At 34.0% G+C, this 18,445-nt stretch overlaps 3 protein-coding genes across 3 annotated transcripts; 1 reads left to right on the top strand and 2 right to left on the bottom strand.

The window, feature by feature from the left end:
- Positions 1-2,001: 2,001 nt before the first annotated feature.
- LOC145063214 (VAMP-like protein YKT61) lies at positions 2,002-3,609 on the bottom strand. Its single transcript, XM_079010806.1, has 6 exons — positions 3,188-3,609; positions 2,873-2,970; positions 2,685-2,789; positions 2,542-2,607; positions 2,367-2,453; positions 2,002-2,203 (listed from the first exon to the last, which is right to left on the bottom strand). Exons 1-6 carry the CDS (start codon positions 3,384-3,386, stop codon positions 2,153-2,155), a joined length of 606 nt encoding a protein of 201 aa, XP_078866932.1. The 5' UTR covers positions 3,387-3,609; the 3' UTR covers positions 2,002-2,152.
- A 5,554-nt stretch (positions 3,610-9,163) lies between these two features.
- LOC145063639 (large ribosomal subunit protein eL39z/eL39x) lies at positions 9,164-10,338 on the top strand. Its single transcript, XM_079011236.1, has 3 exons — positions 9,164-9,294; positions 9,933-10,036; positions 10,154-10,338. Exons 1-3 carry the CDS (start codon positions 9,292-9,294, stop codon positions 10,200-10,202), a joined length of 156 nt encoding a protein of 51 aa, XP_078867362.1. The 5' UTR covers positions 9,164-9,291; the 3' UTR covers positions 10,203-10,338.
- Positions 10,339-14,355: 4,017 nt separating this feature from the next.
- MOL1 (Leucine-rich repeat transmembrane protein kinase family protein) lies at positions 14,356-18,235 on the bottom strand. The gene is made up of 2 exons (XM_079008915.1): positions 15,513-18,235; positions 14,356-14,881 (listed from the first exon to the last, which is right to left on the bottom strand). The coding sequence occupies exons 1-2, from the start codon at positions 17,947-17,949 to the stop codon at positions 14,577-14,579; spliced, it is 2,742 nt and encodes a 913-aa protein (XP_078865041.1). The 5' UTR covers positions 17,950-18,235; the 3' UTR covers positions 14,356-14,576.
- Positions 18,236-18,445: the final 210 nt, after the last annotated feature.

Here is an 18,445-nt window from a genome sequence, read left to right as displayed (position 1 = left end):
GGATAAAGTTACTTATGAAGATGTTATTGAAAAGTTTATTTCAACGAATATTAGGAGGATGACTGTTTTCAAGTAGAAGCTATTTTTTTGTATTATTTTGAATGGAATTTTAATTTTATGTATTTGCAATAGAAAATTAAATTATTTTTTTTTTTGCTTAAATTTTGAGATCTTTCAAATTTTAGGGCCTATTTTTTTGTTAAATTGCACAGGGTCACCAATATCTCGGGGCTGGCCCTGACAATCAACGTATAATTTTACTCCATATTTATAATTTGTAATTTGAGTAAAAAAACACACACGTGGTAGATATTACATAAAGTTAACATAGTTTCGGTTAATGTTTATTTTATGATATGTAACTTTATAATCAACATATAATTTTACAATCAAGCAAAGATTTCTATTATCAAAAGCCAAAGTTTCAAAATAGACAATTTAACTCATATTATAAACTAAACTAATAACAAAGTACACTTAAACGTTGGTTTGAAACTTGTATTTACTATAGTAAGAATTAGTCTAAGGTATGTCTTCTATTTGTAATATACTTATTTATAACTGTATATATATATAGATATAGATTATACCAATTTGTCTAAGAAAATAGAAAAACAATTGATGAAAATATCAGGGTGCAAAACTGTAACAATTGATAAAAACAAAGGACCATAATGACAACTTTGGTGTGACGAATATATACCAATCGGGACTCGTAAGTTCCCAAGAAGAAAGGGGATTGAATTAGATGCTCAGACAGACATGAAAGAGGCTCCGGCGAGTGAGATCGAGGTTTTCAAGGGTGGTTGCCTCTCGTTCTCCGCCGTATGACTAGATCCATGCCATTGAGCGCCGATCGGATCATACGAGTCAATGATTTCATTTTCCCCTTTTTCATGAACCATAACAATCAACAACTTGTATGATCGAGCACAAAAGAAAGCTAATTTCCACTCACCAACAGATGTGTGAGTGTGAAATTTCCAATCGCTTCTTTTGTTGTTTCTTCACGCTCTTTCTGTGCGCTTTCATTAATCATTCTACTTCCATGTTCCTTTCTTATAATTTGTCGCCTGTAGATTGGATTTGGTTATAAGGAGGCTGTGATGATTTCGTTTTTTTGTAGTTGATCTGAGCATCAGATTGGGGAAATGGTGAAATTTCAGCCCGTATCTTGGCGGGGCAACCGTTGTTGCAGCCATGGCGGTGTTGGCCCATTTTTCCGATCAAAATAACAGATCTGAGCCTCAAATGTTAATGCTACCTTTGTGCCGATGATTTTCTGTTTCATGTTTTGTGGGTTTTTTAGCGGCTGTGACGATTGATTTAAAACTGGAAACCTCCGGCGCGGCGGTGCCGGTGGTCACAGGGTGGCGCGTTCAGGGATCATAATTAAAAACCGGTTATTATGTTTTTAGTTTTTGAACATCAAAATGAGTTATATAATAATATGACATGATTTTAAAAGAATATTTTACTTCAAACTTATAATTGTTTTGAATTGTGGGTTCAATTTCGATAAAGGACATCAAGAAATGCAATTCATGCAATCGTTCATAATAACTCGGCTAAAAAGAAATACCCAAACAATAATTCAAATATTCTTTCCAATAAAATGGATTCAAAATTTATCTTTTGATATCTTATTATAAGAAATTATATGGAAAAGTTTCATGTATTTGAAACTATACCAATAAAAATTAGGGTGTGATTTTCACTCAAGACTTGATTAAGTGTAAATTTTGAAGAAATGAAAAGAGTCATACTTGAACTTTAATTTCTTATATTTGTGATTTAATCATTTTAAGAATGTAACTAGGGATGTAATTTGTGTAATTTGATGTTGGAACAGAGTTTTGAATTCAAATTAGACAAGTTATAGAAGTATTTTTATAGTTTTTACTTGTTTTTGAGAGCTTAAACTTTTAGCTTTTAAAAAATATCAAATCCTTATAACTTTTAGTTAAAAAAACATTACAAATAACATAAACATAGACATCATGAGTAGTATTATGGTACATGGGATTTAGGAATTAGAAATAGTAGACACAAATATTACATGTAATTTATCTCCAAATGATTCAACACATGAAAGTGAAAAACCTTTTACTTAAAATCAAGTGAAAAGTGTGTCATAAGAATTTCTATACTCTCATAATATTGTGCAACATTGATTTGTCTTCTTTGCTTGCTTGTAGAACATCTGTTTTTCACAATCAACACCATAATTCTTGTTATTTCTCTCTACTTCTTGGGAACATTTAATTTGATTAAATATAGTTTGAAAATATTAAACTATATGCATTTCAAATAACTAAAAGTAAAAAATCATTCATAGTTATTTTTGGAAAGTAATAAACATGTACCTGTGAAGCTGCACTCAGATCTGAACTCTTTTCAACTAAACTGTCAAGTTTTACCCCTCTTTCAAGAACACTATCAATGGTTTTATGCTGTAAAAAAATACAACAAAGCAAAATAAATTAAAATATCTCACATATTTATATATAAAATATGACAATAAAATACGAATATGCTTACAAGGATAATTTTGGTTTCATCTAACTCCCTTTGAATTTTCAACAGCTTATCTGCCTCAGCAGGATCCTAAGGAGATTAAAAATCAATTAACGAAGCTTAAAGATTAAGATTAAGAAATTAAAGTCTAAAAAGTAGAAATTTACCTGAAATTTGGTTAAAGCTTCATTTAGATAAGGCCAAGGTTGGGTGCTATCAGCTTGTATTGTCCTCCATGAATCACCAAAACACTTTTGATACTCATCTATTACCTGATCAAGAACAATTAGTTATGGCATCTGAATCTTCTGAAAGACAATTTGTTCTTAAGATGGAAGTGATATGGATGTTTTACCTTATTCAATACAGAGAAAGCACTTCTAACGGGGTAGTGATCATCCATGAAGCCCACCGCACATAGACCATTTCTGTTGTATGAATGCACCTTATACTCTTTACCACAGATTAAACAAATTCAATTAGATAATAGTCAGATCATTTCTTCAACGAAAGCAAAGATCTATAATTTAACCTAATACTAGTCCAAACTCCAAGCTCCAAATCTCAATGATATCGAAATTGGTAGAACAATGATTGATTAAAAACTTAAAATTAGGATCAACTGATCAATTTGATGAGAAATCGAGTAAGATGAAAGTGAAAGACAAACCTTCGTGTTGGACGGATTGGCGTTGATCGGGAGGGGTGCGTTTGGCGACGGTCCGACCAACGAAGACGATGAACTGCTTGACGGTGACTCTCTGGAAGTACCCAAAATGACTCACATCTGTCGCGTTTGCTAGTATCACGGGTTCCGATCCGTCGGATCTCGCGTCGCACTTCAACACTAGTAACGCGGTGATCTTCATCTTCTTCCGCCTCTCTTTGGCAAATGACTGAATCTAATTGAGACAAATCAGGATTAGGGTTTCAACTACAGAGTTGAAGATGGTGAGTAGGTGATCGATAATGGAAAAATAGTGCCGAATTCGTGGGTCGATAAGAAGGATTATAGTGATTCTAGATATGGATTTCTGAATTGCGTTGCAATGACGATCGAATATAGGGGAAGAAATCTTTAGGTTTTTGCTTTATGAACGAAAAAAAGGGGGTTGGATTCGTATTTTAAATCTACCGACTTCGCTTCAAATGTTCCGTTTCATCCAGCCGTCAACATTACAACCGGACGAAGTAAAAAGTCGGGGTATCTGGACGTAATTTTTTAGTCGACAAAATTATATTGGGATAATATTTAAAAAGGTAACTATTTTTTGATTTATATATTTTTGGGTCCTAAGTTTTTTTTTTTATTATTTACCCATTCAATTAGTTAAATTGTATACATTCGGTCTTTATGACCGAGTACTTCAGGTTAGTCGGGAAAAATAATTTAATAGGGTAATGTATTTCTCATTTTGTATACATTTAATCATTGATATTTTTGTATTCATTTAGTCTTTAATATTTTTTTGTTTCAAAATAAATCTTTTTGTTTTTGTACTCATTCAATACTATGAATGATTTCTTAAGATTTTTTCTCACGACATCTAACGTGGGGCAATCATTGATAAGGTGTTTGAGGTTGTTGATGTCAGAGGCGAAACCAATTGGTTGGCAGGGGTAGCACGTGCTACCCCTCAATTTTGTCTAAGATTGAATGTACTCCGGTTGCATATCTAATTCTAATGTGCCGCAAGCAAATACTCTGGGAGAAAAAATAGATGGGTTGTGCTACTCCTTACTAAGAGATGAAGACGAAGGTAAAGTTAGTTTCTCCAATTTCACAATGGAGATAACCCAAATTTCTCCAATTTCCAAATGAAGGCAATCATGATTTGATTTGTTAGTTCTAGGTTTTTAGATTTCTCCCTTTGATCTATACAACCTTCCATTAGGTCTTGTTTTTAAATTTCTCTAACTTCCAATAGAAGATAATCCGATTTCTCTAATTAGACATTGTTTTTTTGATTTTTGATGCATCATATATCGAAAGTGGATATGCCTTATTTATTGTGCCCCCTATGAGTTAATCACAAAAGCAATAAATTATTATTATTTAATTTGAGCTCCTTTTCAAGGATAATGATTTCAATTTAAAGGATTATTAATATCTTCATCCGAATGACATATTTGGTTCATTGCCCCATTTCTGGAAATTGTGAATATGTTATAGTTCCTACAAATAAAAATATTGTTAGGTGTGGGTAGGTTGGTGTAGTGTTCGTAATTTAAGTACATATTACAAATCAAAAGTACTAAAACAAATTACCATGAAACTTCTGGAGCAAACACAAGATGGAGTGCAAGTGAGTTGATATAGGCTTCCAAAATTGTATTAAATTAAACATTTACTTCCTTTGTTCAAATATTCCTTTTTACAAATAGATGTCTTTTAAAAGTATTGTATTTTTACCCATAATATGTACTTATATTTTTTTAGTGAAAAGACAATAGCAAATATATAACAAATATATTACATCACCCATATTGTAGCGAAATGCAAGTACTTGACTATTATGATAATTCGTAAAAGATTTAAGTGCATTGTTATTATCGGTAAAAACAAATTGCATTGCTATTGTCGGTGAAGAAAAAATTATGCTACCCCTAATGAAAAGTTCTGGTTCCGCCCCTGGTTGATGCTTATGTCAATCGCAATCTCGACAGCATGGTTGTGTAGGTCTTGTGGTTTGATTAGGTCTTATGTTCTGTACGTCATAACTTCTTCATATTATATCAGATTTTAACGATCTTTATATCACCGTGTTCGTTTTTTGAGTCTACTACAACTTTCAGTACCATTACTCTTGTTAAAATATAATATATTTTTACTTACGATTTTATTAAAAAAACATCCATACATACATTCATAATAAACGTATGGATATAAAGATTGTAAATAAAAATATATTACTTTTAAAGGGAGTAATCTAAATGAAACGAAATTTGTAGTAGACTAAACTATGAAGCACTCAAATGCTCTGTGTCGACTGCCGAACACACCCTTAATGGTTTAATGGTTTGACTATGGATATCTTACGTAGTTTATGGTCTCTATCTTATTCTAAGTTGCAGACCCGTCCCAGAGGTGGACGATAGGGGCGACCGTCCAAGACTTATTTTCTATTTTTTTAAATAAGACAAAAGTTCATAAATGGTCCAGCGGATAGCGAAATGACGGAAATGTCATTCATTTAACGGACAAATACTGACGGAGTAAGCCACAATGACCTTTTTTTTTCTAAGTTTTGAAACCACAAGGACCATTCATGATGTTTTTTAAAATTAGAAACGAAACTTCAGATTTTATAAAATCACAAAGACCATTTATGAAGTTTTGTCTATATTTTATTTTTATCCATATTTATGTTAAGATAAACCCACTGATATATATTTTTTTTGAACCGACAAATAGATAGAGGGTAACCCGACCCGATGGATTATGAATGCCTGGCGGGCCACCAAGAGAGGCACCACTCACCACCAAAGGGAACGAAGAATCGAACCCACGTCAATCCAGGGAAAATCCCCAAAATGTGTTCAGCCAAAAATCAAACTCTTAACCTCACCCACTAAAGTCTATAACCCATGATGCATCACAACCAGCTAGGTTGGTGATCACCTGCGATAAACCCGTTGATTAGCTCATTTAAATAAACGATTTAAAATTTTAATAAATTCACATGCATATCAACTTAGTAAATAAAGCTTAGTCATTGAGGGTGACGTTTGGTATGATTGTTGCATATTTAGTATTGTAAAACTAAAATTATCCGAAAAGTTTTTTAAGTTAAAAACTTATTATTTTTATACAATTTACAAATTTTAAATAACAAATAGTTATTTTCTTCCTTGCTGCAAAAGTTTATCACACATCATTTTCTATAGATGTGGTTCATGTTTACTTATTCAAAAACAAACAATACCTTACTCTTTGATGACTTCCTCACATTGCTACTACATTAACTCTATTGTTTAATTTATTTAACAAATAATTTAGCCAATTAGCGTATTTTATTAGTTACTAATAACATCATTATTATAATTAATTGATAAAATTTAACTTATTAACATCAACACAGGACCGGGGAAAAACCCGAAATGAACAAAAAATCCGAAATCCAACCGTAATAACCTAAAGGGAAAATGACTCTTGAGGGTAATTAATTTTTGTGTTTGTACTCATTTGGTCCTTTTTCTTTTTTTTTTGTATTCAATATATCATCGAACTTGTTGTTGGTGTTTACCATAGCCCTTTTGACCGGCTTTTGACCTGTGATAGCCGGTCAAAGGGTTATGGTGAACACAAACAACAAGTTCGATGATATATTGAGTACACGAAAAGGAAAGGGACCAAATGAGAACAAACGCAACAGTTGGTTACCCTCCTGATTCATTTTCCCTTTACTCATTTACAACAAATCTCACATCATCTCCTACTGATATTAATGACTTTATGAGATTCATTCTTGCTTCTCTTCAAAACATAACTCACGAAAGGACATTATTAATGCATGTACAACTTTGTAATGCACTTGAATATTTGTTAGGGGAATCTTGACTAAGTAGGCGCATTTCATGACTACATTTACATTTGCAATCAAATGATTTATCATATTATGGATTCTAGACAAATCTACAAACGAGTGGAATCACAAGTGCTATGATTTTTGAGTTTACTTAGCTTTAAGATCGAACTCATGGGATAATATACAACATCAATATGTACAATGTCCAGGGGCGGAACACGAACAACAATATTAGGGGGGCCGAAACTAAAACTTAAAAACAAAGAGAATATGAAAAAGCTTAATTTGGTTTACATTTATAATATATCAAAAAAACCTTATAGTTTTTATTTAAGTATTAGTTTTGTAACAATTTATCTCAAACTCTAATTAGACAACTAAACAATGCAAATATAAACACAAAAATAAAAAAGAATAATAAAAGCATGCCAACGTCTCAAATTCTGTCATACGCATTAGTAAAAAAAAAATAAATTATGGTCTCTTAAGAAAAAAAAAAACCAAAGCTATTTCCTAAACAACTTAATAAAATATATGTAACTAATAATCATATGTTATGTAAGTATCTATGAAAGGATAATAAAAAAAAGTCAGCAGCTATCGTTGTAGTCTGAGTGATTGTGATGAGACACAGTGTAGCATAGAGAGACACATGTGAGCATAGTTTACTAATGTACTATATCCATCCATAGATAAATAAAAAGCAATAAAGAAACCTTAAAGCAACTCTAAATCTCTAATAAGAGAGAGAACAAAACACAGGAGAAGAAGGAAAGAAGATGTATGGTGTTCGACTTACATGTAAAGCAAGGCTGTAGAGATTTACTGCGATCGGAGTCGCGAAAGCCAGAGAGGCTGAGAGCCCTGACAATCGATGGCAAAGGTTCATCGACTCAAATACTTTGACAACCATGTAACAATACTTTGACAACGATGTAACAGAGACTACAAAAGAGAAGCGTCAGTGACTACAAAAGAGAAGCGTCGATAACTGATTATTAAGGTTTAGGTTTTGAGTTTTACTTCTAATATTTTAATGTTTAAATTTTGTTTCCATGGTTATTAAAAACTAAAATTTTCAATATTTTCTTTTCGGAGGATAAGTTTTCCTCCAAATTAGGAATTATAGGTATCCTCACATACTTTAGATTTTTACTTTTGTGGTGATTTCTTTTCAAGTTTCTATAACCACGTCCTTCTAAATTAAATAACTTGTACAAAATCTTAAATCTATATATATATATATATATATATATATATATATATATATATATATATATATATATATATATATATATATGAGGGTATTAACAGGTTAAAAACCAGGGGGGCCATGGCCTCCCCTGGCCCCTTAAGAGTTCTGCCCCTAACAATATCATGCTGCTTTTGTAGATTCAAAATATTGTACATATTGATGTTGTATCTTATCTCATGAGTTCGATCTTAAAGCTAAGTAAATTCAAAAATCATAGCACATGTGATTCCACTCGTTTGTAGACTTGTCTAGAATCCATGATACAATAAATCATTTGATTGGAAATGTAAATGTAGTCATGAAATGCGCCGGCTTAGTCAAGATTCCCCTAATAAATATTCAAGTGCATTACAAAGTTGTACATGCATGAATAATGTCCTTTCGTAGGTTATGTTTTGAAGAGAAGCAAGAGTGAATCTCATAAAGTCATTAATATCAGTAGGAGATGATGTGGGATTTGTTGTAAATGAGTAAAGGAAAATTGAATCAGGAGGATAACCAACTGTTGCGTTTGTTCTCATTTGGTCCATTTCCTTTTTTTTTTTGTACTCAATATACCATCGAGCTTGTTGTTTGTGTTCACCATAACCCTTTGACCGACTATCACAGGTCAAAAGCCGGTCAAAAGGGCCATGGTAAACACCAACAACAAGTTCGATGGTATATTGAATACAAAAAAAAGAAAAAGGGACCAAATGAGTACAAACGCAAAAGTTAATTACCCTCAAAAGTCATTTTCCCAAAAATTAGTTAACACATTGACCGAACTAAACCTAAAAAAAACCCGGATGATTGGACCCTTTTTATCCACGTCTAATGGATCCTATTGTTATGGACCATGGCAAAGGAGTCCAGAATACAATTGGGCTTAAAGCCTAACCCACACAAATGAAACCCTAGCTATATAAACTAGTCTCAAAGCGTTGCCTTCGTCTGTCGTCTGAGCAAACCACACTAGAGAAAGAAGCAGGAGGATCTCCATTCTCCGCCATGGTAATATCTCTCCCCATGGTTTTTTTGTTTACTGTTTGTTCCTTACGAATTACAAACCCTAATTCGCTTCTATCTGGCATTTAGAACTTTTACATTTTAGGTTTCGTAAAACCGTAATACTTGGTTGATTTTGATTTCGAAGCATCTATATTTCGTCTCTGGGGCATTTACGGTTTTGGCTTTTAAATGTTTAATTGCTAAATCGATTTGCTTTGATCCAAGCTACTTTAGTACGTCGAAAGCAGAGATTTAGTTATTGAAGATAGAAAGCGTTTCGATTATGTACAAATTCACAAAATGAGAATAATGAGAGTTGGAATTCAATTCCTTTGAATCCCGTCCAAATGAGTATGGAATTCAATTCCAGACTTCACAAATCTACTTACCAATTGGTTTCATCATTTCTTCTTATATCCCATGGAATTCGATTTCTGCATTTACCCTTGTTAAATAAAGCTACCTTTTTAACCCTAGATTGAATTCAGTTCTTAGAGATTCCAATTCCACAATATTCCCCTTAATTGAATTCGGTTCTTAGAGATTTCAATTCCTTCCAACCAAACACAGCAAAAACTGTTTTTCTAGATGTGAAATTTGAGTTTTCTTCTGTTAAATAAGTCGCCTTTTTTTGTATACAGCCGTCACACAAGTCATTCATGATCAAGAAGAAGCTTGCGAAGAAGATGAGGCAGAATAGGCCCATTCCTCACTGGATTCGCATGAGGACTGACAACACCATCAGGTCAATTTTACGTTTTTACCCATGATTGCACTTAAAAATATCATCTTTGGTTAAAACTTTAAAGTGATAACAATTGAAAATGCGTTTAGGTTCTTACATGCTATAAATTTAAATCAGGTACAATGCAAAGCGCAGACACTGGCGTAGGACTAAGCTTGGATTCTGAGGTGTTTACGATTTTGAATTATGTGTTTTTTTATTATTGTAATAGGGATTTTGATGATACCCTTGTTTATTGACAAATTAATTTTGTAGTTTAACTTTAATTTTGTTTTGGTAAGAAAATGTTGGGTTATCGTTAATTGCTTGTTAAGTTGCTTGAATATATAATTAAATTATAACAAAAATAAGCTAACAAGAATAAAATGGTTGATGTATTTCGGACTGAAGTCATCAAACACTTTCTTTTAAGTTAGCATTGTGGATGAAAATAGACAAGTTTGAAGCACTTTGTTTGTGAAAAAAATGTAAACGACGATTAAGGGCTACAAAAGATAAGGTTGCATATAATTTTCAAGTCCGACATGCTCGATCGCACGTTTGCATCCCATCATCGACTAAAAAAAAAGTGTTAAGTTACTTCTTGAAGGACATATTAGTTGATATTACAGGAAACATGTTACAAGGGAAGCAAATTGTGATTGTTTGAGTGCTTATATTTCATTGAGTGCTTATATTTCCTATTGAGAGAAGAATGATAGACCGTTATACATATAAAGACAAATGCCACCAACAAATAGCACACTTTTTTCTACATAATATAAAGGTATTGGATCTTATTACTAATATATTATTTTGTAGATTCGTATGTTTCAAACACATTTGCATCTTCTTTGTAACACATGTTATCTGATATGTATTTGTTAAGTTATTCCTTTTATTTTAATTTGAGAAATAGGGCTTTGCTATGGGGCACAACACGTCGTTTCTTGGTCGTGTCGCGGTTATGCCACGTAGGGCGTGATACGCCTAAGTGTTATGCGTGACATACTACCGCAAAACGCTAACCCTAATCTCGGGCCTTGAGCCCTATTTAAGGGCACTAACTCCTAAGGTTTTGTCTTTCATTAGTCTCCATCCCCTGAAATCCAAAGAACAAATCTCATGCCCTTTTCCTTCCATCTTTTAGAGTTAATACTTTCTGTTTTTCCTTTGGTGAAGAAGCAAATAGTTTGTGACTCCAAGAAGCTAGATCTAGAAGCATTTCAACCTTCTAAGCATATTATGTACCCTTATAAGTATTCAAGCTCCATGATTTATGCCATTTGGTTAGTAGATCTAAGGTTTTTAACTTATTTTGGATCCCTTTATGTTGATTGAGTGGAGTTTGGAAAACTCCTGTTCCAAAGGCTATGTCTTGTGATATTTTGGATCTATTATGGTGCTTAGAAATGAATCATGGTTAGTAGATCTAAGATTTTTAACTTGGTCGAGGCTGATGCACCAGCCGTTGATGAGGACCCGGAAGAGGGTCAAGATAATGGTGAGGAAAATCCACGATTTTTATGGTCTTTTGGGTTGGGGAAGACCCTCTGGAAAGTCTCAAGGAATGGCTTAAGGGCTTAAGGGATTATGAGATTAATGCTCAAAGCTGTTTAGAACAGATCTCACGACATGAGAAATAGCATGTCACGTCGTAAGATGTGTTCGCGACTAGTTTGTCATTTTCTAGTCATGACGTGACCTGTGAGTGGTCACTACGTGACCATTGACTTTTGACCATGCTTGACTTTTTGGGTCAAGATAGGTTTTTAAGAATGTAGGTTGATATGGTATGACTTTACTGTTGTTAGGTGTCTCGTTGTTCCTGTTTACCTTGTGTGCGAGAGTTCTCGTATTTCTAGCTGCTATTTGCAAGGTGAGTCCTCTCATTATGCTTGTCCGTGTGGTAGTATCTGCATGTTGACTAGCTGGGTGTTAATTGTTGATAACTATTATATGTGAACTGATATGCTGATAACTCCTGGGCTGTTGTGAGTCCATGGGACTGCTGATAGTCCCTAGGGTTAATGTTAATCTGTGAGGTGTGCTATTAATCTACAGGGCATACTGTTAGCCTACTAGGACTACTGATAGTCCTCAGGGTTGTTGATAACTCATAGCTGATTATTATGTTGTGTTGTATGAGATATTTTGGGGAACTCACTAAGCTTTGTGCTTACAGTTGTGGATTAAATATTTTGCAAGTACTTATCGAATTGCGAAGGCGTGACTGTACACACACATCAACAACTTTATGATTCGAGATTCCGCATTGTCTTCATTATAACTCTAATTTTTGAACAATGGTTTATGAACAAATGATTTATTCCGAATGTAACTTTACATAAAAAATGGATGTTATATTATGTTAAAAACGAAAACTTTATTCTAGGTTTTTGGGATGTTACATAATAACATAGCAACAAGTGGCCTTCTACACTCATCGAGACATTGACCCACCTACCAAAAAAGGCACCTAGAAAAGTGTCGCTTGTGTCGAGGTAGGCTACAGCCTAACCATAATTTCCTGATCCAATTATGGTTTAAATTTAGGTTTTTGGGATGTTACATAATAACATAGTAACAAGTGGCCTTCTACACTCATCGAGACATTGACCCACCTACCAAAAAAGGCACCTAGAAAAGTGTCGCTTGTGTCGAGGTAGGCTACAACCTAACCATAATTTCCTGATCCAATTATGGTTTAAATTTTGTTGTGAGAATCACATCATATATATTGTCATGCTGCAAAAATTATATATTAGCATCCCATTTCAGACAAGATTTTCGTGTGTTCCATAAATGTTTGTTGTGTTTCTAGATTCGTCCTTAGTGTTTCGAACTAGGGGTAAGAATTTGGACCGAACCGGTTTAGCAGAAATTAGTGGACTTTGGACCAGACCTGTTGAGGCATGTCCAGGTTTGAGTTTTCCGGTATACATTTTTAGGTGCATATGGTACAACTCGTAAAAGCCATACCGAAAGTTAGTTTATCTATTACGACTCTAGGGGCAAGTATTTGGACCGAATCTGACCGGACTAAATCGGACCTAGCTCTTGGATCAGACTGATTTAGTAGAAATTGGTGAACCTTGGACCAGACATGTTGAGGCTTACTAGGTCCAAGTCATGGTCCTGGTCCTGGACCTAGACGGTCCAGAGGTCCAAATGCTCACCGTTATTTCGGACAAGTTCTTCACTTTTTGGACATGAACTTCGTGTTCTAGATATGTTTTTTCTAGCTCGGTAGATGTTCTAGTTGCTCTTAATATAACTATTACTCATACAAAAGATTTAAATAGCAATAACCACTTCAAAGGAAATATTTTATCTAAAAATGCATTACATTCCTGACATGTTGTGCATGTTCCTAATAAGATATTTGTATTTTAGACAACATTTAAATATGTAATGTGCTTAAGTTAATGCAATGTATATGTAACTGCCGATAAAACTTCGAACTATTCACTATCAGAAGACATTCTCTTTAAAAAGAAAAAAGAATTGTGAAATGACCAGAATGGAGATTGGCTTAAGTCTAAAATACCATTTGAACTTAAATCTTCGAAATGTGATATATATAGGGGACCTTAGTAACGGTACCATGCTAACGACCCAGTCAAATTCCGATCCGGAACACAACATTCGAGGCTAATCGATTATTTTACAAAAGTAAAATTTTGGGTTATTTCCTTTAAGTTTACATGAGATTATGTTAATTTTACTTAATATCCCTTATTTTTTTTATCCTACTCATCTATTTCTATCACTTCTCTAGACAACTATCAATCTTCAGAAAATACAAAATAATAAAACCATTGGATTATTTTTAGATCATCTTAAACCGGCTAAATAAAGCAAGATTTATCTTAAATTCTAATGGATATATAATCTAAGGCTATAAAGATTGGGATGCAATATAAAATCGTTTAACATAAAACTTATTCATTCATCAATTAACAATAAATACTTTATAACATGAAAAATACATTTCTAATACACCATTTAACAATAAACAAATCAAAAAAGTTTTATAAGATTCATATTAGATTCACTTTACAAACGATCTCACGGTCATCCCTCCGATCCTAATATGATCGGGCTAGATTTACCTAGATGAAATCGTATGATATCTCAATTTTAATAACCTTGATAACAAAAAATAAACTTAAACAGAAAAGAAGATATAATCGCATTTGTAGGTAAATGACATACTTTATTCATGCTTTTTTCACCAGGAAGGGTTTTACCCTAATAGCAAAGTGAAAACATCAACTTAGGATCCGAAAATACAATTCAATAAAGCAAAATGATCAACTCACCCAAAAAGCAAAACATACACGAAAAGCTGTAAAAACTACTATTTCATCTTTTTTTAATCAATAAGAGCATAAACAATTTATCTACACCATAAATTCGCAACATATAACATTCTAAAACAAGCAAAAAACAAAACCATTTTACAAACCACATATCAACATTTTTATAAACTAAAACCCTACATGCAAAACACTAATTAAATACACAATCCATCTTTAATTCCTCATGGGATTTATTATTATTTCAATCGTGAAAGAATCTTTAGAACTTCTTCCATTGAAGGCCTATCAGAAACCTTGCTTGTAGTGCATCCAAGAACAACTTCAAGAACAACCTTTATTTCCTCTTGAGTAGACTTTGAAGAAGAAGAAGCACCAACTTCATTTTCATTATATATTTCCTTCAAAATAACATCTTTCGGTGTCCGTTGGACACTCATTCCCCATTTTTTTCGTTTTCCATTTGTTAAAATTTCAAGAACGAGTTCCCCAAAGCTAAATATATCGTCTTTCAACTCGTGATCCGTGACACCGTTGTATTCGCCTGTCATAGATAAAGGATGTTTAAAATATTTTCAAGAAAATTGTTAAATGCAAGAAATCGCAATGCAATTTTGTTTTAAAAGGTATTTCACAAAACCCATGTACAAAATGGGTGGCTATTTTGTAATAAAAGTTACGAAGTTGGTTATTTTAACTTTCTGCTTTTGGTTATTTTTGTGATTGGCCCAAAATAAATAAATGAAATTTGTAAAAGGTTATGGACTTAATTGGAAAAAACTACTTTGTCTTTTTCTATTAAGACTATGTTTGACATATTAGATGAAAAACTAGTTGCTAACTGAAAAATTAACTGTTAACTGAAAAGCTAGCTACTGGCTTATAAACTAGCTGCTAAAAATGACATTTGGTAAAAACTAATTAATAAACTAGTTGGAAGATATAAAATGACACAAAAATGCATTTAGAAAAATATGTGATTTATAATTAATTAAGGGTATGTTTGAAAATTGTTTAAAAAACTGAAAAACTAATTTAAGTAATTTTTTTAAAAGCTAGCTTATAAGTTACTTCTTGGCTTGCCATACATGACAACTTAAAAAAACTCGAAAAATAAGCTAGCTTATCAACTAATTTCTGCATTATCTTAAAAGAAACACTCATATATAGTTTACCTGATTCCATTGCAGATATTGTTTTGAATGCGAATTCGGACAAACGTGGCTCCATATTTTCATCAAAAACCACATTACCTGCCTTCAAATTTCCATGAGAAATAGCCGGACGACAATCATGGTGAAGAAAACATAACCCTTTTGCAATGTTAACCACAAGCCGATGTTTTGAACCCCAATCTCTCTTGATTCCAATCTTTTCATCAAGATTCCCATTAGGCAAATACTCATACAACAAATACCCAAGATTCTTATCATAACAAAAACCCAACAACCGAATCACGTTCTTATGTCTTGCATTCCCAATTCGGTTCACAAAATCCATCAAAAGATTCGAACTTTTTGCCCCCCATTCGATTTTTCTCACAATTACGGTCATCCCGGTTAGCAAAACCGCTTTGCAAACGGAATTAGATGAATGTGGGGATTCCATCGCTTCAATGGAATCAAAACTTTTTAAAACATCGGAAGCCGTGAGATTTGGTAATCCACCGAAGGAATCGAGATTCCAGTTCCGGTTTACGTTTTGTTTTCGATAGTAAATGATCCCGAAAAGGGAAGCCAAGAGTACAACTACTATTGCACTTAGTATAAGTACCCAAGCTATTTTGTGATTCCGGCTTCTTAATTCCATTCCGGTGTGTATTCCATTCCCGTTGTGGCATGGGGTTACCAGGGGTGCACCACAAAGGTTTGGGTTTCCAAGAAAGGAAGTAATTTCCATTGATGTAAATGGAATTGGACCTGAAAGATCGTTGTTTGACAAGTTAAGAGATTTCAACTTCATGGAGTTTCCTAACTTCGCCGGAATCTCGCCGGAAAAGTTATTTCCGGCCAAATTTAATGTTCCGAGGCTGTTGCAAACAGATAAACTCTCTGGGATGATTCCGGATAAGTGATTCTGGTTCAATTCGATGGAGTATAACGACTTACAGAACTGGAATCCAGGGATTTCGCCGGAGATATTGCAAGAAGAAGCTGAAAAGTTCTGGAGCGCCGGCGACGACCATGTTTTTTCCGGGAGGGTCCCACCAAGTTCGGGATTATTAGAGACGCTAAAAAACTCGAGATTTGAAGCAAGAAATATATCAGAAGGAATCCCATTGGTAAACCTATTCCCAGATAAATCGATATAAGAGACATTACTAAGAAGCTTGAAATCCAAAGATATATCACCGGAAAACGAATTGTCTTCGAGGCGAATACGAATAAGAGAAGAACAATTGGAAATTGACGAAAGGGAACCCGTGAAATAATTCGAAAAGAGCATTAATTTCGTTAACGCACCTTGTGAACATATATCGGGAGGAATCACACCCACAAAACCATTTGATGAAACATCGACAGATATGAGTTTAGAGTGTTTGCCCAATTCTTGTGGAAGTGTGCCACTAAAGAGATTATCCCAAATAAGAAGCGATTCGAGCTCTGGAAGCTTCGCGATGCCCTCGGGAATAGAACCATTCATGTCGTTATACATAAGGCTAAGCAATTTTAGGCTTTTCAAATCTGAAAAACTCTCTGGAATAGGGCCGGAAAGCATGTTGTCGGAAAGATCTAGGCTTGAAAGAGTCAAAATGTTGCCGATTTCCACTGGGATTAAACCAGAGAGATGGTTTTTGAAGAGGAAAAGTGTGTTAAGTTTGGTTAATTTACCTAAATCCTTTGGGATTGGACCTGAAAGATTAGCTCCGGCTATATCGAGATACTGGAGCTCACTCATATTACCAAATTGCCATGGGATGTTTCCTTGATAAGAATTGTATCCGATCTCCATGTGAGTGACAGTTTGAAGGTGTCCAAACTCGATTGGTAGATACCCAGTTAGAGAATTGCCTGCGAGGTGAAGAAAATCGAGACTTTTGCATGATCCGTATGCTCCTGGAATGGGTCCACTGAAATAACTTCCAGCAAAGTTAAGAACTTTCACAGAGGCAATTTCACAGACATCTGGCGGAAGTGATCCCGAGAAGCTGTTGCTGAAAGCATCAAGAACTTCCAAGTTCTGGAGATTGGATATTCCAATTGGGAAATCGCCGGAGAAATTGTTTCTGCTAATGTCAAGGGTTTTCAAGCTGGTGAGATTGAAGATCCCGATAGGGAGTTCGCCGGAGAACGAGTTGTGACTTATGTTTAGATCAATTAGGTCAACAAACTGATTGAACTGAACCCCAGATAAAACCCCACTGAGATTTTTCAAGGAAAGGTCTATGCCGATGACTTTTGTCGAGTTTTGATCGCATTGTACACCCGTCCAAGAACAAGCATGAATATTTGGAGATGGGTTTTGTTCTTGAGGGATAACCCAATCGTTTAAAATATCTGGTGGAACAGTGAACTCCGATTTCAAGCTCAATAGTGCTTCTGAGAAAGGATCGGAAGCAGATGAAACGGAGAAGATGAACATGAAGAAGAGATAACAATAAAGAATCTCCATCTCAAACCTACAGCTGGAGAGGGGAAGAAAGGTTGAATCCAAGAACTCGATTGGGGGTTTTCTTGTGAACGGATTGAATTACACACATCGAAGAAAGTTAGGTCAATTTATGCTCGTCGTAATTATGATTTATTAATGCATTGGGACTGCAAAAAAGTTGGCAGAAAAGGAGGGAATGGCATCATACTGTGAAGTCGTAAGCTGGGGTTTTGAATTGCTTTTGGAAGTATTGCCAATTGCAATGGCCATGGGGTCGGAAGATCGGATAATAACTCGTGAAGTACTCTATACTCCTTCCACAAAAAGACATTATCAACACAAGTTCAAGTTCTATAGTGAAATTCTGTTAACCAAAATCAAAAAAAAAAAAAAATATAAAAATTAATTTTATTAGAATCATAGGGCAAATGACATAAAAACCAGATTTTTTTTTTCAAAAAAATATCCGTTTTACAAGTGTATATTTTTTCAAAAAAATATCCGTTTTACAAATGTT

Source organism: Lactuca serriola, chromosome 7 (genome assembly GCF_051521515.1).
Source record: "Lactuca serriola cultivar US96UC23 chromosome 7, Lser_US96UC23_V15, whole genome shotgun sequence".
Lineage (NCBI taxonomy): Eukaryota > Viridiplantae > Streptophyta > Magnoliopsida > Asterales > Asteraceae > Lactuca > Lactuca serriola.
The sequence above is the reverse complement of the archived record's forward strand: the minus strand, read 5'-3'. Positions and strand labels throughout refer to the sequence as shown.